The 26,306-nt window shown below is 41.8% G+C and overlaps 1 protein-coding gene across 1 annotated transcript; it reads right to left on the reverse strand.

The window, feature by feature from the left end:
* Window positions 1-942: 942 nt before the first annotated feature.
* Window positions 943-25,394, reverse strand: ANKS4B (ankyrin repeat and sterile alpha motif domain containing 4B). The gene is made up of 2 exons (XM_073543021.1): window positions 25,171-25,394; window positions 943-2,129 (listed from the first exon to the last, which is right to left on the reverse strand). The coding sequence occupies exons 1-2, from the start codon at window positions 25,332-25,334 to the stop codon at window positions 1,064-1,066; spliced, it is 1,230 nt and encodes a 409-aa protein (XP_073399122.1). The 5' UTR covers window positions 25,335-25,394; the 3' UTR covers window positions 943-1,063.
* Window positions 25,395-26,306: the final 912 nt, after the last annotated feature.

Raw genomic sequence — 26,306 nt, forward strand, 5'->3', positions numbered from 1 at the left:
GCAGTGTGATTGCTATCCGATTGCAATGCGATTTTAACATGAGCTTTTACTTACAGCAATCTTCTATGTCATTTACACATATTCATCAAAACACACACACATATTTTACATACCCCGACAGAATTTTTGCTTTCTTGGCCTTTTTTGAGAGAATATGAATGATAACACCAAAATTTTTTATTCACTCATGGTTAGTGGTTGGGTGAAGCCATTTACTGTCAAACTACTGTGTTTTCTCTTTTTAAATCCTAATGATAACCCAAAACATCCAAATTATCCTGATCAAAATTTCACATACCCTGGTGATTTTGGCCTAATAACATGCACAGAAGTTGACACCAATGGGTTTGAATGGATACTAAAGGTAACATTCTCACCCGTGACCTGTTTGCTTGTAATCAGTGTGTGTGTGTGCATAAAAACTGAGTGAGTTTCTGAATCCGGACAGACTCTGGCATCTTTCATCCAGCCACTGATGTTTCCGGATGGTGAGTCATGGAAAATCGGGGGCTCTGTAAAAACAAAACCATGGTCAGGTAGACCAACAAAACTGTCATCAACAACTGCCAGGAAAATTGTTTGGGATGTAAAGAAAAACCCACAAATAACATCAGTTAATGATGTGTCACTCGGGGCCTGACAATCAGAAGATATGCTGGAGATTCTGGCAAGTAGGAGGAGGTTCGCAAGACTCTAGACCGGCGTCCATAGAAAACTGAACGTCGTTGTACTCTGTTCCTAAGGATTATTTTGCTCAACTCTACTTAGTGTTATTTATTAATTATTTTTAATTATTAACTTCTTTAATAATATAAATATTGAATATTCTTTTTCAAATTACACTTAGTTCTCGTTCACACATGCCTATGTAGTACATAATTAAAGAGGCATTTAGATCCTACACATTTATGGTATGTCCACAAAAACAGTTATCCAACTTGGTACCAACTTACATTAATTTATTACTCTATACAGTCTAGTGTTGATATTAATGACACCAACGTGAGCACGCTACATTTAATATACCATATATTCATGATTTAGTGCCTCCACAGAAATATGGTTATAGCTTTGTGTCTGCAATCTCTCCTGGCTTGTTCAGAATTTTTTTCCTTTTATCTACTGCATTAAGGAGTTTCTTTCTTGGTCCAAGCTGGATATTAATACTCTGCAGATCTTCATTAGAACACATGAGAAGAGAATCTAAATCAATTTTCTCTCTCAGAAGTGTGACATGTAAATCAAGTAAGCCATTCGATGCCAAGAAGACCTGAAGAGAGGAACTTTCTTCTTCTGTATCTAGTTCCAAGTCATCTACAATCCAGGCCCTATTGTCATCAACGTCGTTACCATTCTCGTCGTCATCATTGGCCTCAGCTGTAAACAACTCCTTGTTGACTTTGAAGGCCATGTCATCTTCAAATGTCAAAGTGTCACCAAAATCAGTGTTAATACCTGATATCTTGTTTCTTCCAAAAACCATGTTCCCAAGACCCGGCCGATTGAAAATAGATTGCTTTTCTGTCTCCTCCGAATCCATATCCCCCTCTTCATGTTCATTGAAGACATCAGTGGCCTTCATGCGTTGACCACTAGTGTTTTCATCTGTAGCATACATTACATTGCTCATGGTATTTGAGTCCATTGTGTTTTTATCTTTCTTTTTTATTTTGAGTTGCAATGTGTCTTTCAGACTTTTGGTCAATGTGCTCATAGTCGATGGCCTTGAAAACTGGGCGCCTACAGAACCTGACAAGGTTCCTTTCGATGTATTTACTGTACCTGTCTTGTTCCTGTTAAAGCTTTTGTTCATGTGGCTCTGATGTTTCTCTTGGAGCTTCTCACACTCCTTGATCTTACGCTCTGAATCTTTCATAGCCTGATCTTTTAACCTAGCGACTTTCTTTGGGTTTAAGGATGTTTGCTTACTGGCTGCTCCATCCAAGATTTTGACACATTCTTTACGGTCTTTCAGGATAGCCACATCCAGTGGTGAACGGAGCTGGTTATCTAATGCAAAAATATTTGCTCCATAATTAATTAGGAATGCCACGCAGTTAGTATGGCCCTTCTCTGCTGCATGATGCAATGGTGTGTTTCCCCATATGTCACTTTTGTTTGGATCTCCTCTGAAAGACAAATAGACAAATAAGGATCAGTAGTTACCCTCACAGGAGAACCTACAGATCTTGATTTTAAGGGCCTGTAACTAAACTTCCACTAACTATAAGACCGTGTTAAAACTGAATAAAACCTATAGACCAGTTTATGATAGCAAAGTGAACACCAAAACACCCAATAGGCAAATTGACCACCCTTTTTACTGCCATCACACAGAGCTTCCTAGAGACTTTTTCCATGAACTATTGTATTCTTGGGTTTTAGTTCACCTCAGTAAAACTAAAGGTCTATATTGTATACTGTATGTACAATACTTTTCATAACTGTTTAGCGAACACTCACTCGTCCAATACCTATTCCTCTTCCACCCATCATAATCTTGCATTCTCGGCTCAGGCTCAGCAGGGCATACTTTTGTTCCGTAAGGGGAGAATGTAGTAAATCAATGCCTGTAATCATCTCAAAAGGCAGCTTAACCACTAGTAGAATAAAAGCATCGAAGTTTAACATGCCTGATCTTTTTTTACCTCTGACATTATCTGTTGGAGGAGAATTGGGAAAGTCCTTTTGAAATTTGTGAGTTTTGAAGAATTTGCTCTCATATATTTAGGTAACGTTAAACTTTATTACACAATGCAGATTTGGTGCATGTTTGGTATGCACTTTCTGTCCAACAGCAGGAACAGATCCAAAACTGAAGAAAATGTGCCAAGGAACTGCGTTCACTAAATTTGCAATGTTAGGTCTGTTTCACACGTCAGTGTGTCTGGCATGTGTCATGACAGTTTTTACACGTACCGGAGACACTTACACACAGTCAAGTGAATGAGTATGCACATGTCAGTGTGATTCCACAGACCATGTTTCTGTGGACAAAATACACTGACATGTCCATTTTTTAACAGCAGCACAGGCCACAAAACATCCCGCACACGTACACACACAAAACATCCTGCACACTTGCACGCTGTTCCCCGGCGCCGGGTGCTGAAGACGGCTCTCATCATTTTCCCCTGCTCTGCCTGCGATCTGTACAAGCAAGGGAGAATGCTGAGAGTTATATTGATAACAGTGAGAGCAGGCGTCGGCTGATAGGACTACTACTCCCATCAGCCTACACCTGCTGCCACTAATAACAGTGAGAGCTGGCGGCAGCTGATGGGAGTATTCATAAGCCGGTGCCTGCACTATAAATAAATTAATTAGTTTAAAAAAACAGCATAGGTTCACCTGTATTTTTGATAAGGAGCCAGGCCAAACTGACAGCTGGGGCTGCAAACCTCAGCTGTCAGCTTCAGCAAGGCTGGTAATCAAGAATAGAGGGTTCCTCACTCTGTTTTTTCAGTTATTTAAATACATAATTTAAAAAACGGCATTGGGTCCCCCCTAATTTTGACAACCAACCAAGCTAAAGCTGAAAACTGAGGGCTGGTATTCTCAGGCTGGTAAGTGACTATGGCTATTGGCCCCACCATCCTAAACATAGCGGCCTGCAGCCGCCCAGAGAAGGCACATCTATTAGATGCACCAATTCTGGCACTCTGCCCACTTGCTCTCTAGTGGTGGTAAGTGGGGTTCATATTTGTGGGTTTGATGTCACCTTTGTATTGTCTGGTGACATCAAGCCCAAGGCTTAGAAATCCTATAGTTGTATTGTAAAAAAAACACAGCAAGAATAAAGTCTTTTATTTGAAAAAACAAAACACACTTTTCCTTTTTTATTTAAAAATAACAAACATAGTCATACTCACCTAACACTCATTCCATTGAATCCCTTGTCCCCTGCGTAAAACAAAAATAAAAAACAACCATATCCCTCACCTGACTGACGTTCTGTCCCACGCCGTAATCCATGCCTTGGGATAAATAGTTTACAACCTGGACAGTGCCAAGATGCGACTGTTCAGGCTGACAACCACTGATTAATGAGTTGCAGCGATCTCAGCATCAGTGACTAGCAGTGACATCGAGGTTACCGCTGGTCAATAAGGCTGCTTTTCTAGAATGAGAATGGTGATCTACAATGAATTCACTGAACTAAACTGTTGTGAACTCAGTGATGTTTTCTCATGGTGATGAATTCACCACAGTTCAGCCCGACTGGGAACGCAGCCTCAGTGACCCATGGTAACCTCAATGAAGTCACCGCTAGCCACTGACGCTGCTCATTCAGGTTGAAAACTATTTTTCTCCAGACATAGATTACGGCGTGGGACAGAACGTTGGATAGGTGAGGGATATGGTTGTTTTTTATTTTTGTTTAATTAAAGGAGACAAGGGATTCATTGGAATGGACATTAGGTGTTTTGCTTTTATTTCAAATAAAAGACTTTATACTTGCTGTGTGTTTATTTACTATACAACTATAAGGTTAGTAATGGATAGGCGTCTTAGAGATGCCTCTCCATTACTAATCTGTGGGCTTGATGTCACCAGGCAATACAAAGGTGACATCAACCCCACAAATATGAATCCCACTTGCCTTTGCCCCAGGGCAAGTGGGAAGAGCAAGGCAAAGCGCCAGAATTGGCACATCAAATAGATGTGCCTTTTCTGGGCAGCTGCGGGCTGCTATTTTTAGGCTGGGGGGTCAATATCCATGTTCCTTATCAGCCTGAGAATACCAGCCCCAAGCTGTCTTTTTTAGCAAGGCTTGTTGTCAAAAATGGGGGGACCTCATGCTGTTTTTTTTTTAATTAACTATTTAAATAATTTAAAAAACTATGTGGGGACCCCTCTATTCTTGATAACCTGCCTTGCTGAAGCTGACAGCTCTGAGAGTTGCAGTCCACAGCTGTCAGTTTGCCCTGGCTGGTTATCAAAAATGCAGTGGAACTCATGCCATTTTTTAAATTTATTTATTTATAGTGCAGGCGACAGCTGATGAATTCTCTCATCAGCCACAGCCTGCTCTCACCATTAACAGCTGAATATAACTTTCAGCATTGTCCCATGCTAGCGCTGATCACAGCGCTGCTGAGCAGACAAAACACAGCCTGAAGATGATGGCAGGCACCAGTGACAATGATGATGATAAGATACATGCAGTAACTACGAAAGGAAAGACAGGACCAAGCTTCCCTATAAGCACTGTCCACTGCAAGTATTGTGGGAAAAGACATGAGAGAGACAGAACCAAGTGTCCAGCATATGGGGAAACCTGCAGGTCATGTGGCAAGAAGAATCATTTTTCAGCTGTGGCTTAAAACTATCAAGATAATGTTGGAGAAGACCCTGGTGGATCTATCAAGGCTTACACAAGATCGATCTTTCTACAACATGTTCATCCATTCTGTCACCATATTTCAAAATCGAGCTGGAGGCCATTAAATAAATAAATAATAATAACAATAAACTCTGGAGGACCCAGCGGGTCCATGCATTACACAGACAGTCCATTTCTTTGAACACAGTGTAATGCAAAATTTCACCTGTAGTGGTGCTGAAGGTCAATTTAACACTTGTGCAAGGTCTCAGCAGTGAACTACTTATTTAGGGCTTGCGCACACAATCGATTTTCTCATACGAGTGCAATCTGTGGTTTTCACGGATATCACTCATACCTATGATATTCTGTGGAGCTGTGCACATGTCTGATTTTTCTCCTCGGACTGAGCGGTCTGCAGAAATAAATCATAGACATGTCAGATTTTGATCGAAGTGCTGGATCAAAATCAGCGATGCAATTCTATGGGTCGGTGAAAAAACATTCAAGTGCCGTCCAATAGAATTATTTTATGTCCAAGAAATACTGATGCCACTCTGATCAAATTCTGATGGATCTCTCATTAGAATAATCAAAGTGGTTATCTCAGATCTGGAGAAAATGGTCGCATTTCCCTTCCCACAACCCCAATACAGTAGCAAATAAAATACTACACAATTATTGATGGATTAATGTTGGTCACAGCTTTAATTATTTTTTTTTTTATAATTTAACCATAAAAGGAAGGTTCTTAAACTCTTTCAAAGAACAGCCAATGAGCCACAACATATCGGTTTCCTTTTTTAACATTCAACAGCCAAGCAGGATCATGTGTATTCCTACATAGGTCTCTGACTCCCACCCATCAAGAACAATGCCTGCTTGATATAGTTCTGATAACCAGACAAGAGAATGTTGAGGCCAATATCAGTAAGATACACATCAAGCCTTAAGGCCCTTTTACATTTAGCGATGCACCAGCGATCCCGACCACGATACGACCCGGTCAGGATCGCTGGTGCATCGCTAAATGGTCGCTAGTGAGCTGCCACACAGGCAGATCTCACAGCGATGCAGCAGCGATACAGCGGACGATACTTACCTTTCGGACGCGGCGATCCTGACGTCCTCCCGCCCGCCTTCACACGTCGCTCGTCAGCGCCAGCAGGAAGCGCCAGACGAGAAATGGAGCCGGCCGTTCTCGCGCGACCAGCAGCGATGGACAGCGGGGGAGCCGGTCGGAGGTAAGTATCACACATAGCGATATCGCTATAACGTCACAAAATCAGTGTAAAACCCCCTTTAGAACGGTAGCATTGTCGATTTCGAGCTGACAATGTCTTACTACAAGACCAAACTTTTCCAGAACAAATTTTGACATGCGGACATTTATTGTTCCCAGGGACCCTACAGAGGCCATACTATCTCTGGCTCCCTGCCAAGCAGCACAAGGGACAATCTCAGACCATACCAGGAGGAGCTCAGGAAAGAGACCGTGAATGCGTTCCAAGTCTTTTCTCATCATGGTAATTAATTCAGCAATTTTTTAAGAGCAAAGGTCAACTGCATCTCTCCCAACATCAACAACCTCATGAAAACCTCATTGAAAACTGGAGCCCATTGCAAACCTTTGATGCCTCTCAAGTTGAAGTCAGCACCCTAGAAACCCAGATTTCTCCCACCTGGGCAGCATTCAGCTCACTGAGCTGCCCAGGAGAGAAAGAAGTGGCCTAACAGCCACATGGATGGCCTGGCGGCACCTAAGAATGAAATAAAGAAATTAAATTAATAAGTCAGGTCTGATATATCTTGCAAAGCAAGCCGAATGCCACTGACCAATTATTTGGTCTTCTGCCCTGGTGTTCTCCGTAGCAGCCCCAATACAGAAAGAGTGTGCCCATAATCCTTAGGCTGAGCTCCAGCAGCCAACCAACACTTGGGAAAAATCTACTGAAATTGATATTTTCTTAATGGGGAGCAATGTAAATGGGACAAGAAAAACTACCCCACTTCTATAAATTAAATAGTTGCTGACAGGTTTGACTGGGTAAATAGAGCCCCCCCGATGAATGAAAAGGAACCAAGTGCCCCTACCCACTGGATCAGTTATTTATTTGCGAATAGGAGACGTACCATAAACCACCACATCGTCATTAAGCAAACTAGCTACCAAATTGTTTTTTGAAAGTGAGATCAATTTGCTAGATTGTAACGCACCGAGCAAAGAAATCCCAAACTCAGCTGATAGGAGTGCTGACTCAAATTGGGAATGGCAAACCCAAGATGTGAGGGAAATAATGCGACCCAGTAAGAAAAATGAAATACATTTGCAATCTTTGTTGGGATGAGACCTCTGCCACACTTTCAAAGCCTGTCTGTTAATAAAGACATTAGTAACATCTGGCTATCTTAGTAATTGAAAATAAAAAGCTAAACCGGACAGGTGCTGTCGGACTGCTGACCCTGAAACACTAGTACTGAGGAGCTGCAAAATAAACTCAATACTAACGTCCAATCTGGATTGACAACAACTATGCACAGGTCTACCCGTAATTAACAGACAGCATCCCTCCTGTGCCTTATCAGAATTTTGCCACGTGGAAGGAGCAACTAGGGGCATCAGCATCGGGCAAACCCGAATGGCGTACATTGGGGAGGTGCGCTCTGAAAACCTGCCAATTTAATTGCGACAATGATTTAGCAATGGTGTTATTAATTTAGGGATGTGTCAAACCAGGGACCATATATGATGATGTAGGCACAAGAGGGCTATGTGATGGAGAAGACTAATCACGAGATGAGAAGATGAAGACAAATAGTTTATACGATCACTCACGCTGGGGTTGTCTGTCCTAAAACAAACTCTCTTTTTGAAAAATACCAGCCCCAAAATTCAACCGCTACCATTACAGGGAAATACTAAAGTAGGGTGAAATTTGCTTGTTCTTTCCACAGATCAGGCCATGCACCATTGGTCTCCAAAAACTGTTCCGAAACCGACTGACCATGAAGCTTCAGCAAATAAATTTAAATCCTGGTTAGAAACCTCCGCAGACATAAAACATATATGATTGTTGAAAGTATATAAAAAAAAGTCTTCCAAACCTCAAAGTCTAGACGCAACGATCGTTTAATTCTAATTTTATGACCAGGAAGGGACGCCCCTCTAGTTGCTAATGACAAACGCTTTGAAAAAACTTTCCCAACAATGGAAAATCAATAAACCCGGTAAGAATTGCATCTGTAGAAGGGTTACCTTCCTCATGGAACATAAACCGTCAATCAGGTGCAAGAGTTTCTCGATCTTATCCAGGGAGAAGGAAGAAGGAAGACCATTGCTACAGTGTCAATTTACATTCCTAGGAAAAGCAGGGTATGATCTCTGATCAGCCCTTTAAACTAAGAGCAAGGGGCTGTACTAGCCATTCTGGCCAACCATTGGGAACATTAAAAGGGGGCAAACCAAGCTAGAAGTATACATGGGGGTATGAAGGAAGAAGCACAAACATGTAGACAGAAGGGGAGGCAGCACTGAACTAAGTCAGGAAAGCTGCCTCCCCTTCTGTGTACATGTTTGTGCGTCTTCCTTCAGAATGATCTTTTCTCTGCATTGTCACTAGATGTTTCTGAATAGATGATACTTCTTAGTGGAATATCTATTTACATTTATAGAATTATCTCAACACTTTACATTTATATACCGCCAGCATTTCCAGCACCTTTAGCAAATTCAGTGCTTTTTTTTGTTCGTTTGTCAGCTAAAAAGAAGTTAAACAGTTTACTTTCCAATATTTTAACATGAAAAATCGATCTACCAAACCAAAGGAAGCATTCAGAGCAGGTCACATTGATCTCTGTAGAAATGTATTCATCAGTATTATAAATGGGACTAATAAAAATGTATGAGTATCGATTTCTCGTGTGAATAGCTGAATACAACATAACTCCGGGGCTGATACAATGAGTGTATCCGGGGTGTAGATAAAAGGGTTCAGAAGCAGCATTAGATTTTCATTCCTGGGGCTTGAAGTCTATTTGCCACATATGATATACCACTATATAAAAAAATGATGCATGGTTGGTAGCTGCCCTGTTTCATAGCTGCCCCTATGCATAAGATTAGTGCCGCAAATTTCGTTTACTGAAAATCTGTAAAGAAGGCTTCAAGCTGTCAAGAAATAGTGAGGACCAGGCATGTTGAATTTTAACATGCCCAATCAGTTTGCTTCTTTGGTTTCCGTTCATAAGGCCTCATGTAGGCTTTTTCGGTTAGTCTTGGTATTACGACTGCATACAATTCTGAGGCTGTTCAGAACAGTAATACAGTCCTATATATACATGAGACCTAATGCTAGAAAATCACTATAATTGTTGTAATTCACCCAAAAATCTTTCAACAAAATTAAGTTTTTACTCCACAATGTAGATCTTCTAGTTCTAAGTGTTTATTTCACACAAAACATAGCATTGCTCATATATTAATAAGGGATCGTTCTCATGGCTGCATTTTCAGTCCGAGTGAGCTACGACGAAACATCGGATCGCACATGGACCAATGTTATATTTTGGGGCCAAGTTTTTCCTAGGACCGAGTGTGTCCGAGGAAAAAAAAAATCTCAGCATGCTTGAGCTGGATCCGATTATCAGAACGCATTCGGCCACGCAAATCAATGAGTCCGTGGAAAACTTAGATTTTTTTTTTTTACAAATTCTCCTCATTCCATAGAATCAGATCGATTAGCATAATCTGACTGATTTTCTTGAAGGAGATTAAAAAAAAATATATTGGTGTCCACTACTTAGAAAACTCCTTCTCATACCCCTCGCTTGTCCCCGACAACATAATAAAGCTTATATTCCCCTCCAATGCTGGCGCCATTCCCACTCGCTCTCCCACGGCATCCTGTGCATTTCTTATGACATGTGACGCTGGTGCCCAATCAGCGTTGGCGTCACTGTCCCCGCCTCCTGTCGAATTGAGCATGAAGACAAAGTCAGAGATCAACTGCAACCCTGGCTCCCTATGTATGTTCAATCCGTACGAAGGCGGAGTCAGTGATGCCAGTGCTGATTAGCGCCGGGGTCACATGTCACAACAACCACTCATTTTTTTTTTTACTCCCTTGTCATCTGTGTACAATCTTTTTTTTTTTACATCAGCTATTAATCATTTACAGGACCTACGTACAGAATTGCAAGGTATCAATAAAAATCAAATACTATATCGAGTCTCCGTATTGAATTCCGATTTTTTTTCACTCACCCATAAGACTTGAATGGGCGATTTTCATCCGATTTCTGGAAGAAACCAACGCATGCTGCAATTTTTTCACACGCAGAATCTGACAGTGAAAAGATGTGCTCATCTGCACTAAATGTGTTTTTTTTTTTAAGGTAGAGGGCTGTATATTCTCTTGCCCATTAGAATTGGGCGATTATGTAAATGACACTATGAGCAAACTCTAATCAGCCTGTGATCCGATTCTCTCAGAAGAGAAAATGGAGAAAAAAAAAAGTCTCCCTCTTCTCCATTCTGTCAATCTGTAGAAATCAGACTGCACTCAGATGTCATCGGATTGCAGTCCGATGTTTTCCACGGACTCATTGAATTGCATGGCCAAGTGAGATCTGAATATCGTATCAAACTTAGGTATGGCTGCTATTTTTTCCTCGGACAGACTCTGTCCCAGGAAAATATCGGACATGTGCACAGCCCCCATACACTAACATTGGTCCTATGTTTTGTTGACCAATCTCCCATCCCCCTAGTTGCTAATGTTTCAGTCCACCTGGAATAGTGACCTTCCTGCACACCCATCGGTGCGTCCATCTTTACCTTTTTATGAATTTTATAAGGACCCCAATTTCTCACAAAAACAAGTTTGGTCCATTCTCAATTAGACACATCAACAATATATCTCATGTAAACACATACAGCATCAACCATGTCCGATAGAGGTTTTTCTGCATAAGTAATCAACATTCACACATTCAAAAAAAAAATAAAGCAAAAATGTAAAAAAAAATTAAAAAAATACATTACAAAACTTAAAAAATATAAAAATATATAAAAGTGTGAATCACACCCTCCCGCTGTCCTCCATTAAAAAATAATTACATTAAAAATAAGCACATCCGGTAAATATTAAAACTGTCCCTAAATGCTGAAAAGAAAAAAAAAATGTCAAGGCCAGTATTGCTGGTTTTGGTCATTGCACTTCCCCGCATAAAATGTAATAAAAAGGATTAAAACATAATTTGTAACCCAAAATGTTATCAATAAAAACTACATAAAACAAGAGCTCACGCAGGGTGGGCCATCCATGGAGAAATAAAAAAAAGTCACAGGTCTCAGAATACTGTGAGACAAAATAAAGAATTCAAAAAAGCAAAACATTTTTTAACCAATTAAATATAAAAATACTTTAGAAGTTTGACATCACCATAATCAAACTAACCTGAAGAATTATAATGCCAGGTCATTTTTACTGTATTAGGCTAGTTTCACACTAGCGTTTTGGTGCGCAGCGACGGCCTGCGCACGGCCGCCGCTAAGCCCCGCCCCTGCCCCGCCCCCACCAGTAGCTCCGCCCACCGGCACATGACGCTGCATGCGCCCTGCGTCCCCTATCTTTATCACAGGGGGCGCAGGCCGTGCGCAGTATGCGTTTGGCGGCGCATGCGTCCTTTTGACGGTGCGCCGACCTGCGCCAAACGCAACCTGCTGCAGTTTGGTTGCGTCGGCGCACCGGCAAAAAGGCGCATGCGCCGCCAAACGCATACTGCGCACGGCCTGCGCCCCCTGTGATAAAGATAGGGGACGCAGGGCGCATGCAGTGTCATGCGCCGGTGGGCGGAGCTACTGGCGGGGCGCGACAGGGGGCGGGGCTTAGCGGCGGCCGTGCGCAGGCCGTCGCTGCGCTCCAAAACGCTAGTGTGAAACTAGCATAATACACTACATTCAGGCTATGTGCCCACGTTGCGTGTTAAAACGCACACTGAAAACCGGACTCCTTCCCAGAAATCACGCTGTTTTTTCCGCGCGATTTCACTTCGATTTTACCGCGATTCTGTTCGCGATTTTGCCGCGATTTTCTCAAGCACTTTCCAAGCGATTTGAAGCATCTCTTGGAAAGTGATTGACAGATTGGTCACACTCGTCAAACATAGTGTTTGACAAGTGTGAGCAGCTTTTTACTATTGAGGCCGCCTATGCGGCATCAATAGTAAAAGATAAAATGTTAAAAATGATAAAAAAATAAAAAAATCGGGGTATATTTACCTTCCGGCGTCCCGCGCTGCCATCCCGGGCCTCAGTGTTCCCAGTAATGCCTTGCGAGACCTGTGATGACGTTGGTCTCGCGTTACTATAGCGATCTCGCGAGACCGCTAGAGTCACGCGAGACTACGTCATTACAGGACCTTGCCGCAAGGCATTACTGGGAACGCTTAGGCCGGGAATGCAGCGCGGGACGTCGGAAGGTAAATATACCCCGATTTTTTATTTTTTATTCTTTTTTTACAGGGGTATGGTACCCAGGGCCTGGAGGACAGTCTCCTCTCCTCCACACCGTGGGTACCAACCGCATATGAGACGCTTAACTTCCCGCATGGTGGGCATAGCCACATGCGGGAAGTAAGCGATTCTCATGCATTCCTATGGGTGCGGAATTGCGGCAATTCTTTGCAATTCCGCACAAAAGAATGATCATGCTGTGATTTTTTCCGCGATGCATTTCCGCCGCGGAAAAAAGCGCAGCATTAGCACAGCATGTGCGGAATGCCATAGGAATGCATGGGCGGCATTCTGTACACGATTTTTAAATGTTTTCACAGCATTTTCCCGCCGAAAATCGCGGCAAAAACGCTTAAAAATCGTATCGTGGGCACACAGCCTAAAGCAAACTGTCATGCTCGGACACGAGTAAGTCTGGAGGATGACACAGCAAACATATACTATGGGAAGGAAAAGGGAGAGAGAGGAAGGCCCTTACGGTAGGGAGCGAGGGTGGGACGCCTCCTGACACCAACCTGTGTCCGTCCTTAAGCTCCGCTAACACCCTATGTGGGTCCTTCCCCCCACTGCCATCATGTGCCTAGTCCCTGATTGTCCCTTCAATATACCCTGGCTAGTGAACAGGCTGGCAAGGACGCTAGCTTCACTACTGCAGATGGTAAAACACAGGGGAAGTGACAAACATGGGACAGACAAAGAAAAAGGAACAAATACTCAACTTCAGGCTCTGCTTCTAAGCGCCAAAGCAGCAAAGAATGCGGCACTAGGAATCTGCACTCCCCCACACACCTAGCTGGTCTGCATAGGAGTAACTCTATTACCGACGATCAGCTGATGGGTCATGTGACTAATAAACGGAAGATGGGAGTGGTTGCCAACAATATCAACTGACCAACCTAAAAGAACAGCCAGCAAAAGACAGACATTAACTCTTGCTGGACCAAAAGGAAAAAACAATTAAATTTGACCAGAACAAGCGCTGCCATAAATCCCATAATAAATTGTGACACAAACTAACTCCCCCCACCCAAACAATGGCTGAATTGGTTTTTTTTCCACTATTTCACTCAACTTGGAATTTTTTTTCACATTTTTCACTGCAAAATTTGATAAAATGAATAGTCATTCAAAACTACAAAAAAGAAGGCCCACTTTGTTTATGCCAATGGAAAAATACAAAAGATATGTGACTTTTGAAACAAGGAGAGGGAAAAAAACAAAACAAAAGAGCAAAAACAAAAAATCATCAGACACAGGTCTTGAAAGGATTAAGACTGGTCATCTGGCAACACTCATCTTGTATCTCAAACCAAGAAGAAAGGTATGGAAGGACGCATCTATAAGGCAAAGGTAATATTTTATTTCGAGACAACCTCATTATTGTAAAAAATATTAAGGATCAGTGTGAAAAAGCAAGAATAGTGTGTCTGTGGATGATTTGTTTTCAGGGTCTATAAAGCATAACCACATGTTAATATATCTCTCTTTACTTATTAGCCCATGTTTTATCATTTACCGCATGCTACATTTATGATATGTTGTAAATTCTTACCTGTTATAACAACAGGGTTCTTGCAGCCAAGCTAATTCATTTCATAACCAGCAAACCCTGAGATTAGGAAGAACGTACAAAATTTTTTCCTAAGATTACCTTATTGTTAAAGAGGATTAAATCTTTTCAAATTTGAAATCGCAAGCTTTGCCATATTTTTCACCAAAATTTGATTTGTTGCAAATTGATTGGCCGTGAATTGGCATTACTACTTAGCCTTTAAATGCACATAAAAAGATGTGAAATACTCTGAGGTCTTTCAAGCTTAGAGATGTCACAGTGACCTCAACTTATCTGGCTAGGGATAAATGCATAAACACTAGTGCATGCCCTTATCATCTTCCACCTCGACTACTGCAACCTCCTACTCTCTGGCCTCCCCTCTAGCACTCTGGCACCACTCCAATTTATCCTACATTCTGTTGCCCGACTAATCCACCTGTCTCCCCGTTATTCCCCAGCCTCTCCCCTATGCCAAGCCCTACATTGGCTTCCAATCGTCCAGAGGCTCCAGTTTAAAACCCTAACCATGGCATACAAAGCCTTCCACAACCTGTCTCCTCCATACATCTGTGACATGGTCTCCCGGTACTTACCCACACGCAACATTCTTCTTCCCACAACCACATACAAGACTTCTCCCGTGCTTCCCCCATACTCTGGAATTCTCTACCCCAACACATCAGACTCTCACCTACCATGGAAACCTTCAAAAAGAACCTCAAGACCCACCTCTTCTGACAAGCCTATAACCTGCAGTGATACTCAGTCTACTGAACCGCCGCATGACCAGCTCTACCCTCTCCTAGTGTATCCTCACCCATCCCCTGTAGACTGTGAGCCCTTACGAGCAGGGTCCGCTCTCCTTCTGTACTTGTGTGTGTCTTGTATTGCTCATGTTTATTGTACTTGTCTATATTTGCCTCTTTTCACATGTAAAGCGCCATGGAATAAATGGCGCTATAAAAATGTATAATAATAATAATAACTTGGTGGTAGCCAACAGTCTGTTTAATGACACGCTTCACTAACAGACTTTTTAAATCATAAAAACAGTCCAAAAATTATCCCTTCTTTAGGGGGTAGATGCCTGCCTTGCTAGTGGTTATATACAGGGGGTGCACGCAAAAAACGCCCTGGATTTTTCACAAGGGGTTATGCAAGCATAATCAGGTTGCGGATTATCAGGAGCTTTGTTCTTTGCAAAATGAAGACACGATAGCTTTTTCACAAACCATCCAAAAATTATTTCTGCTTTAGGAATAGTAATACATTTGCTGCTTTTTAAAGAAAAGAAGCAATGGCTTCTTAAATGGGTTGTTCCCTTTCAATTTGATTCTGTTTTTGCTTTGCCATGTAAGAATAATTAAAATAAGCCGACAAGTTTCTGGCGATAGCCAAAACCGTCCTTAACCCTTTCACCACCTTGTGTTTTTCCGTTTTTGAGTTTCCGTATTTTTTGCTCCCCAAAATCTGTTATGATATTATATGTTTGATAAAGTTGATATATTTGTGAGATATTTTGCAGCACCATTTTTCTTTTGGTTACGTGCATCTCTGTTTTTGTTAAAGGAAGTTTGGTTGGTTCTAATATTATGGTAAAATTGTTTTATTTGTTGTTTTCCAGAAAACAGAATTTAGAGAGAAGTGCGGGATAATATACAGGAAGAAGCCTTAATGCGACAAATGTTATAAGCAATTTATTTTCTTCGTCTCCTGCTGATGGAATATTGTGTCACAGAATCAAGCTTGATTTATGAGTCTCAATTACTTACACAGAGCTTTCCTTATGCGCATTATCATAGAATGCCGGGAGCAAAAATGAAATTATCCTTGTCACACATTTGCAGGTGGAGAATCCAGTGTTTCACCTGGATTTCCAGCATTGCTACCCCATTCTCCCCCTTGATAATATTGTCATTTTCATTTATATTAGTCAAGATTGTTTCCTAGCATCATAATTACAAGGATGGATTTATATCCCTGGGACAATAAATAATAACCCAATAAGCATACTGATCAGCAAGACTTTGTGTTAATCTCCATGATGTAAAAGGGCCATTCCCAGCTCTAGCAAGACATACAATTCAATGATATATAATACATACATATCACGACTCGGTTGTCTGGTGTCCCGGGACCAAGGGCTCCTTCCTTTTATTTAACACTAGGGGGCGCGCTAGCTCGCCCTGTCCCCCGGGTTACTTCTGAAGGTGAAGATGCCGGGGCCACGTACCTTGCCTTATCTACTGAATCTGTCCTCCGTCTGTACCCTTTCCCCACCCAGGGAAGAGGGGAGTAGTTGTGCACTGTAGTACACCAACCAGATGAACAGGGTAACACGAACAGGGGCAATGGAAAATACCAGGCATACAAATATTCACTCACATATAACAGAGGAATGCACCGGGGAGTGGATGATGGGCAAAAAACAAAGTCGGAGAAGGAAAGGGAATTATCACTTACTAAACAAAGTAACAGTCACAGATAAATCCACCAAACACCTTCTCATATAACCACTAACTACTAGCCTCCCAGCCATGCAGCAAAAGCTACTCTGACCGATATGTGTCAGTCAGGACCCAAATTATATAGGGGATAGGAGTGGCTGACAGTGCTCAGCTGAGAGCCCAGGATTAACTCCTGCACTGCCAAAAGAAATTTACACCATTTAAAACGATGGTGAAGTGCTTCTTTTCGGAGCAGGAGTAGGAGCAATCAGTTGCTGTGATCTTCTGGCTCCTCTCTGTCACGGTAACCCCATGACAATATGTATATTGGATTTGTCAAAGGTCATATTCTGAGGATTAACGACCATTAGGAATAAAGTGGATCTCATACAGTGAATTGATGAGGGCCCCCACATTATTACTCTACAACTTCTATATTTATCATGTTTTTATCCTAATTATTATCATGTTATGCCCAATATTCTCTTGGCAACTATCATACATTTCTAGGTCCCATAGAAATACATTATTGGAACTCCCAGTAGCCTCTCACCCTCCCTCGGAAGAAAAAGAAATATACATAAATGGGTCCATGATGGATGTAGGATAGAACCATTTATCTGTATGGGGTGCAAATATTTGGCTTTTTCATTACAGAGGGCAGAAAATGAATGGTAACTTATCGAGTTCATTAGCTTAGACACCTGACTTGATATTGCCCTCTGTAGTCCCCTCGTGCCCTTTGGGTGGAGAGATTTTTAACACTGTGATAAAGTACAAAGCTGAAGTGGATGTATTACAAGAAGTGGATGTGACCATAGGACATGTGGAACTGGATCGGGCTCATGATCATGAAAAAAGTTACATGTGCTGATCCAGATAAAGATAATCATCAACTAGGGATTGATAGCTGTAGGCCTGCTGCAGGTAGAGCCGATCATCTCCACCAATACGATACACTTTATTGATCCCGAGGGAAATTATGGTATGTAGTACGTCAATGATGACGTTACTACATGGTTGTCTATATGGATGTTTATATTTTTTTTCTATAAAAAGTGTTTCAAACCTAAATGTCTGTGTTCTGTGTTTTGTTTTTTTTGGCCCCCTAAAATCGTCTACAGCAAATGATGGATCAAGCTTATGACTTGTCTGAGACTTTCTACTAAATGCTTATTCTTCACAGTGCTGTAGTTCAAGTTTATTACACTCAAACAAAAAGCTGGGATTGTTAAGAAGAGACTGTAGGGGTTGTCTGGATTTTGATAACCTATAAAGAATAAAAAAAACTATGAAATGTATACATAATTGTCTACTCTCCCATAATGTCCAAAAGGGTCCCAGAAAAGGGAAAACTCCAGGACTTCTGGAATGGTTGATGATGGTGCCGAATCTCCTTGGTGCCATAGAAAACTCCTGGGAAACAGCGAAAGCCCAAAGCCCATTGACATATTTGAAGAGGAACTGTAACCAGGTCAAAAAAGGCCTTGTTTTTGCTTTTATTTTTCTCTTGCTGCTTACTTGAGTTTTCAATTTTTTTTTAATTTCACCATACCGTTCCAGAAATACAGGCCTTTTCAATTAGTGCTAATTTTTATGCCCTGTACCAAGGGAGCGTGGCTCACAGGATCCTCTGGGGCATCTATTTAGACTGCTCTGCATTATTACCCTGTGAGCCACACTGGAACCGTATGGTGGAGTTATAAAACACAGGAAATGGCACACTTACAGGAGCACTGTGAATTGAATGGGAGCAAAAACTGACCATTTTTGACCTGTGAAACGTCCTGTTTAATGGGTGGAAAGGGGGCATGACCTTCAGAAAGCTGTATGATTAGGTTCCAAAAATTCCCCCATCTTCCGAGGTCATTTTTTAAAAAAATTTAACAAAATGTTGATATCTTTCTACATGTGAAGTCATGACAAACGGCTGTGTTCTCCAACAGCTAGGTGTTCTCCAATAAGTGTCCATAGCTGCCGTGGGGGGGATGCAAACCCATGATGAAAAATTACAGGCACAAAGCACCACAGAAGCCAAGTGCAGCCTGGGCGCATCTAAGACAAGCGGTAGGAAACAGAGACCAATATTTGAAGGCAAGTACATTGCAAAACTTAAGCCAGATAACCCTTTTAAGCCATGTTCATATTTGTTATGGATTTTCAGAGTCAGCACAGTATAATGCAAGTTAATAAGATTCTACTAAACCCCATACATGGCAGAACAGATCAGGGCTGATCCTAGGCCTTGCGTCTTTTTAAACCTACAATATTCACTGTATTGTGCTATTTTTTCCTATTTTGTGCTGTGGATTGTACTTTATAGTGCACTATGAGAATTTTAAGGCTTCAAATAGAGAAATATTGGAAAACCATAAAAATTACTCATACGTCATTATCACCCTCCCTGCAGGTCCCGCAGACCTATCCTATATATTACGAGTGTACGGCTCCTCTGAAATCTCATGTCACTTCAGTAAAATTTTATTATCAGCTTTCATCCATACATGTCCATAGTCCTCCATAAGTAAAGCCTACTAAAAACACAACCAAATGCCTTTAGTAAGATTTGTTGTTCACTTTCATTTTACCCTTTAGACATCATTTATCATAAATCATTAACCCCTTCTGGTCCCAGCCAATTCTAGTTTTCATCCTTTCATTTTTTTTTTCCTCCCCTTCTTCCAAGAACCATAACTTTTCATACATAGCCACAGGAGGGCTAGATTTCTTTTTGAGATGATTTATAGTTTTGAATGACATCATTCATTGTCTTTTTACAATGTACTGCAAAAAAAGGAAAAAAATTCCAAATGCGGCCATTATTTGGAGATTTTAGCGGACTTTGGAGGTTTGTTTTTTTGGCATTCATTGTGCAGTAAAAAATGAGCTAATAACTAGAGTTGAGCGATACCGTCCGATACTTCAAAGTATCGGATCGGAATGGATCGGCCGATCTTAAAAAAAAGTATCGGTATCGCCGATTCCGATACCGGAAGTCCCATTCAAGTCTATGGGACTTCCGGTATCGGAATAAGAAAAACCCTGTTTTTGCCTTGTACAGCCTCTCTGGGGTCTGTACGGGCCTTTCGGGGGGCTGTGCTGGCCTGCCAGGGGGTCTGTGCAGGCTCCGGTGGTCTGTGCCGGCCTGCCGGGGGGCTGTGCCGGCCTGCCGGTGGTCTGTGCAGGCTCCGGTGGGCTGTGCCGGCCTGCCGGGGGGCTGTGCCGGCCTGCCCGTGGTCTGTGCAGGCTTCGGGGGTCTGTGCAGGCATTGTCCGATGGGACTACAAGTCCCATCGGGCGATGCCTGCTACCATGACAGTGATTGACACATTAGCCAATGATGGGACAGTAGTAGTCCCATCATCCGGCTAATGTGTTGAATGTAAAAAAAAAAAAAAAAAAATTACATGCTACATACATGCTACATACATACAACATGCATACTACATACATGCTACATTCATACTACATACTACATACATGCTACATTCATACTACATATATACTACATGCAACATACATACTACATATATACTACATGCATGCAACATGCATACTACATATATACTACATGCTACATACATACTACATATATACTACATGCATGCTACATACATACTACATATATACTACATGCATGCTACATACATACTGCATGCTACATACATACTACATGCTACATACATACCACATATATACTACATACATACTACATGCATGCTACATGCTACATACATACCACATACATACTAAATACATACTACATACATACTACATGCATGCTACATGCATGCTACATGCTACATACATAACACATATATACTACATGCATGCTACATACATACTACATGCTACATACATACCACATACATACTACATGCATGCTACATACATACTACATGCTACATACATACCACATACATACTACATACATACTACATGCATGCTACATACATACTACATGCTACATACATACCACATACATACTACATACATACTACATACTACATGCTACATACATACTACATATATACTACATGCATGCTACATACATACTGCATGCTACATGCATGCTACATACATACTACATACATACTACATGCTACATACATACCACATATATACTACATACATACTACATACAATACATTCATACAATACATACATAGACATACAGTACATATAACATAGAGTAACATACTTACCAATACTTGTCACATTGTTCCCCGAAGCCATTGTCTTTTACGGAATAAATATTAAAATAACAAACCACAAAAATACTCACCCACGATCCGAAGCAGTCCACGAGTGTGTCCCACGACGATCTTGGGTAGAGAACTGCAGCATCAGCTGATGCTGCCGTTCTCTACGGGCTGCAGGAATCCAATGACGGAAGGTAGGTATCCTTCCGCACTGTATTCCTCCGCCACTTAAAAAAAAAAAAGTCCCTAGTCTCACTTTATGCCATTGCTGCGTGGGAATTTCCCACGCAGCAATGGCATAAAGTGAGACTAGGGACTTTTTTTTTTTTAAGTGGCGGAGGAATACAGTGCGGAAAGATACCTACCTTCCGTCATTGGATTCCTGCAGCCCGTAGAGAACGGCAGCATCAGCTGATGCTGCAGTTCTCTACCCAAGATCGTCGTGGGACACACTCGTGGACTGCTTCGGATCGTGGGTGAGTATTTTTGTGGTTTGTTATGTTAATATTTATTCCGTAAAAGACAATGGCTTCGGGGAACAATGTGACAAGTATTGGTAAGTATGTTACTCTATGTTATATGTACTGTATGTCTATGTATGTATTGTATGAATGTATTGTATGTAGTATGTATGTAGTATATATGTGGTATGTATGTAGCATGTAGTATGTATGTAGTATGTATGTAGCATGCATGTAGCATGCAGTATGTATGTAGCATGCATGTAGTATATATGTAGTATGTATGTAGCATGTAGCATGTAGTATGTAGTATGTATGTAGTATGTATGTGGTATGTATGTAGCATGTAGTATGTATGTAGCATGCATGTAGTATGTATGTAGTATGTATGTAGTATGTATGTGGTATGTATGTAGCATGTAGTATGTATGTAGCATGCATGTAGTATATATGTAGTATGTATGTAGCATGTAGTATGTATGTAGCATGCATGTAGTATGTATGTATGTAGCATGTAGTATGTATGTAGCATGTAGTATGTATGTAGCATGCATGTAGTATATATGTGTTATGTATGTAGCATGCATGTAGTATGTATGTAGTATGTATGTAGTATGTATGTAGCAGCATGCATGTAGTATGTATGTAGTATATATGTGGTATGTATGTAGTATGTATGTAGTATGTATGTAGCATGTAGTATGTATGTAGCATGCATGTAGTATATATGTAGTATGTATTTAGCATGTAGTATGTATGTAGCATGCATGTAGTATGTATGTAGTATGTATGTAGTATTTTTTTTTTTTTTTTTTTTTAACATTTAACACATTAGCCGGATGATGGGACTACTACTGTCCCATCATTGGCTAATGTGTCAATCACTGTCATGGTAGCAGGCATCGCCAGATGGGACTTATAGTCCCATCGGACGATGCTTGCACAGACCCCCGGACATCAGCACAGCCCCCCGGCAGGCCGGCACAGCCCCCCGGCAGGCCGGTACAGACCCCCACAGGGTGCACAGACCACCGGCAGGCCGGCACAGCCCCCCGGCAGGCCGGTACAGACCCCGGGCAGTCCACACAGCCCCCCGGCAGGCCGGCAGAGACCCCCGGAAGGCCCGAAATGACGGCGCATCATGATGCGCACACACCGCGCATCATGATGACGTCATTTCGGCTGTCAATCAACTTTGAACTTCCGATTCCGATGCCGACTTCCGATATTGAAAAAATATCGGAAGTTGGTATCGGAATTCCGATACAGCAAGTATCGGCCGATACCCGATACTTGCGGTATCGGAATGCTCAACACTACTAATAACATAATTTTCCAGGTTAGTACAATAATTGGAATACCAAAATTCTTTTTTTTTTTATTTTACTATTTCACTTTATTTAAGTGGTGCTTTTTTATGTAATTTGTAAAAAAATAAAATAAATAAATGTTGGTCGTTTCATGAGAACCTTAGCTTTTTATTTTTTTGTCGTAGGTGGAGTTGGGTGAGGGCTTGTTTTTATGCCTGCCGAATAGACGTTTTTATTGCTATAATTTTGGTGTTTTTTAATCACTTTTTATTCCATTTTTTTGGTGGGAAGAAGAGGCAGAAAAATGGCAATTTAGGTGTTTGGATCTATTTTTTTGCTTTATTGTACAAGTTAAATAATTTTGGATTATGATAGATCTGACTTTTATGCAAATGACGATTCAAATTTTTAAAAAGGAAACCAAAAAGAAAAATATGTGCAAGGGCAAAGTTAATAATGCAAATAACGAAAAAGTAATAAACTTTATTGCATAGAGGTCATAAAAACAATGAGTACAGATAATCCCAGCAATACAGACAAAGACTAAAATTGGTTGGTGAGCAACTGTGGGAACCCCGATAGAAAATGGTATAGAACACTTGTAATATATAATATATCAAAGCAATAAATGTGTACATGAATAAATATTCTATAATATATAAGCATATATACATTTAGATGTATCCATACCGGGGATACCATAGAAGTGTCCATACCATAATACCTATCGATGTATAACCCACGTCAAAAGTCACGGATATGAATCTAAATAATAGATAACAAAAAACCTCACCCACCGAACACCCGACGCGCGTTTCACAAATGCTTCATCAGGGATTCAAATTTTTAGATTTTTTTTTGTCAAAAAGTAGGGAATTTCAAACCTTTCATGAGAAGCAAATTTTCTGTTTATGCATTTTTGTTTATTCCAGTCGGTTAATTAATTTTACTTTTTCATAGACTCTAACTGAGGCAGCAATACCAAATATGTATATTTTTTATTATTTTTTTAAACTGGGAAAAAAGGGGTGTCTTATAAATAAAACACATTTTTTTCTACATTTTTCCTTTTTTTTGTCCCCCAGTCGACTTGCACCTACAGTAATTTGATCTACGGTATTGAAGTGTAGGAGAGGGGGCACCCGCTGTGTACCCGGGCCGGAACTAAGGGGGCTGTCACCAAGGTTCCCAGGCAGTTTGTTTCCGGGGGAAGGAATAAGCAGGTGGGACAGAGACTCTTCCAGAAAGCATGGGGGTAGGGCTACTATAAAAGGAGCACTCACGACCAGCAGGGGGCACTCGACGGGGAGAGACAGAAGCAGCAGGAAGCAAGAACCTAGGTGTCTCTGGACAGCTGGAGTGAGTCGACGTCTGCCAGAGAGACAGGACAAGGGCTCACCTGATCCAAGGAGGGGACGGCCCTGAGTAGTGTGAGGGAGTGACACAGACCAGACACCCGCAGCTGTTCCCCAGACAGAGAGACCGTGGCCGCCACTGCCCGACTCCAGCCCATGGCTGCGGCCTGCTTGCTGCCACCCGCGGCCAACACTGCCCAACTCCAGCCCACGGCCGCCACTGCCTGACTCCAGCCTGTGGCTGTGGCCTGCCCGCCGCCACTCGCGGCCACCACTGCCCCGGTCTGTACCGTGGCTGCGGTCCAGACGCTGCACCCTACAGCAGCCACTGCCCCGTTCCAAACCGCGGCTGCGGCCTATACGCTCTGGTCCACGGCTGCCATCTTCTCACCTTCGCAAGGGGACCCAACGCTGAGGAACTCTCCTGGGGCCTGTTGTGCCTCCTCTACACCTGGGTGTAGGAACGCCAGAAGCCTGCGTCAGCTCCTCGTCGACTGGGACCAGCGGCTGAGATGCCGAACGGACACCTCCCAGACAACAACTCTGCAGGACGTCAGAGAAGGATAAGTGACACTCTGTTGTTAGCTAGTTATAATCCCAGGACTCGTAGTCGGCCATACCGCTGCCATATAGTTACCGGCACCGGCCGGGTAGTTGATATCGTGTTACTTGTGTGTATTATTGTCTAAATCCCTGCGAGGAAAGCTACTGTCAGTTTACAGTTATCCATATAACCCATAAATAAAGTTTGAAATTAAGCTTGCTCCGTCTCCGTCTCGTCACTGCATCCTGCGTACCTGCGAGTACCACAGAAGCATATAGAAGAAATGACGATTTCCCTTGAAGCCCAGCCTAGGACAGTATTTCTTATCCTGGGAAAGAGCTCAAGAGCAAAGAGGGACTAAGGAACTGAGGTCATAAGTAATGACTGTCCCTTCTGGAAGAGGGACACGGGAGATATGACCCTGATCTTCTAACAGATACCACTGTCTACTTACCCTCTGTTGCACACCAGCTCAAGCACATCTATATGTCCATGATAGGCTGCCAGTAGGGTGGGAGTCATTCCATCACCGTCTGTTGTGTTGATGTCCTTTTTAGTGGCTTCTTTCAGGATATCTAAGTAGCCATCTATGGCGGACTGGTGATACCTGGTGGACATTCTTACTGCTCCTCCAGCCTAGAGAGTTCTCGCACAATCTGTAGGGCTTTGCATGAAGAAGTTTCTGCTACAAGGCTGATTAATTATTACACGTTGGGATGGCTCATTTACTGCAGTCGGATTAGGTTCAAAGTCCCCAGTAATTGCTTTAGCGCAGGGCAGAAACCTTAGGAACCAGGTGCGTTATATAGAAAGTTACTAATTGAGGCTACCATTAACAGCTTGATGATAATAATGGCTCAAAGTCCTTTCTCTGCTAGACAATCATGAGATTTAACCATCTTATGTACCTTAAAAGGAATGTACTGTCAGAAGATGACCTAGCACTTTAGTATTTTTTTCTGCCTATGCTGTATATAACAGTATAGTTTATTATTAAAGAATAATGTAGAGATCTTAACCTTGTGCACACTTTGCTTATTTGTGCATTTTTAGGCTTTCTGCCATATTGATTTCTTTGTTCCTTCTTATATAGTTTTCACAATACATTTCCCATGATGCCTCCAACTTTGCAAATGGGACACGGTCTCATTACATTGCAACAGGAGAACTAATCACAGATCTTCTGTGGACGTCGTTTGCGCAAATCCTTCTGTCTCTTCAGGTAATCCTAGACAGACTGGATGATGTTGAGATCAGTGCTCTTTGGTGACCATATCATCACTTCCTTGTTTTTCATTATGCTAAATACCATTCTTCATTTCTTGGTGTCATCAATTCAGAGAAATGTAGGCAGATACTTAACCATCAAGCAGTGCCATCAATCTTATTTATACTGCAGGAGGACATGACCCCAACGCACAGCCAATGTCATTATGAACTATCTTCAGTGTATAGAAGATCAAGGAGTCCTGGAAGTGATGATTTGGTCCCACAAAACCCTGATCTCAAAATTATCAAGTCTGTCTGGAATTACATAAAGAGACAAAAGTATTAGCCAAAGCGACATCCACGGAAGATCTGACGTTAATT

This window comes from Dendrobates tinctorius, unplaced genomic scaffold (genome assembly GCF_039654945.1).
Source record: "Dendrobates tinctorius isolate UK_male_01 unplaced genomic scaffold, ASM3965494v1 ptg000129l, whole genome shotgun sequence".
NCBI lineage: Eukaryota > Metazoa > Chordata > Amphibia > Anura > Dendrobatidae > Dendrobates > Dendrobates tinctorius.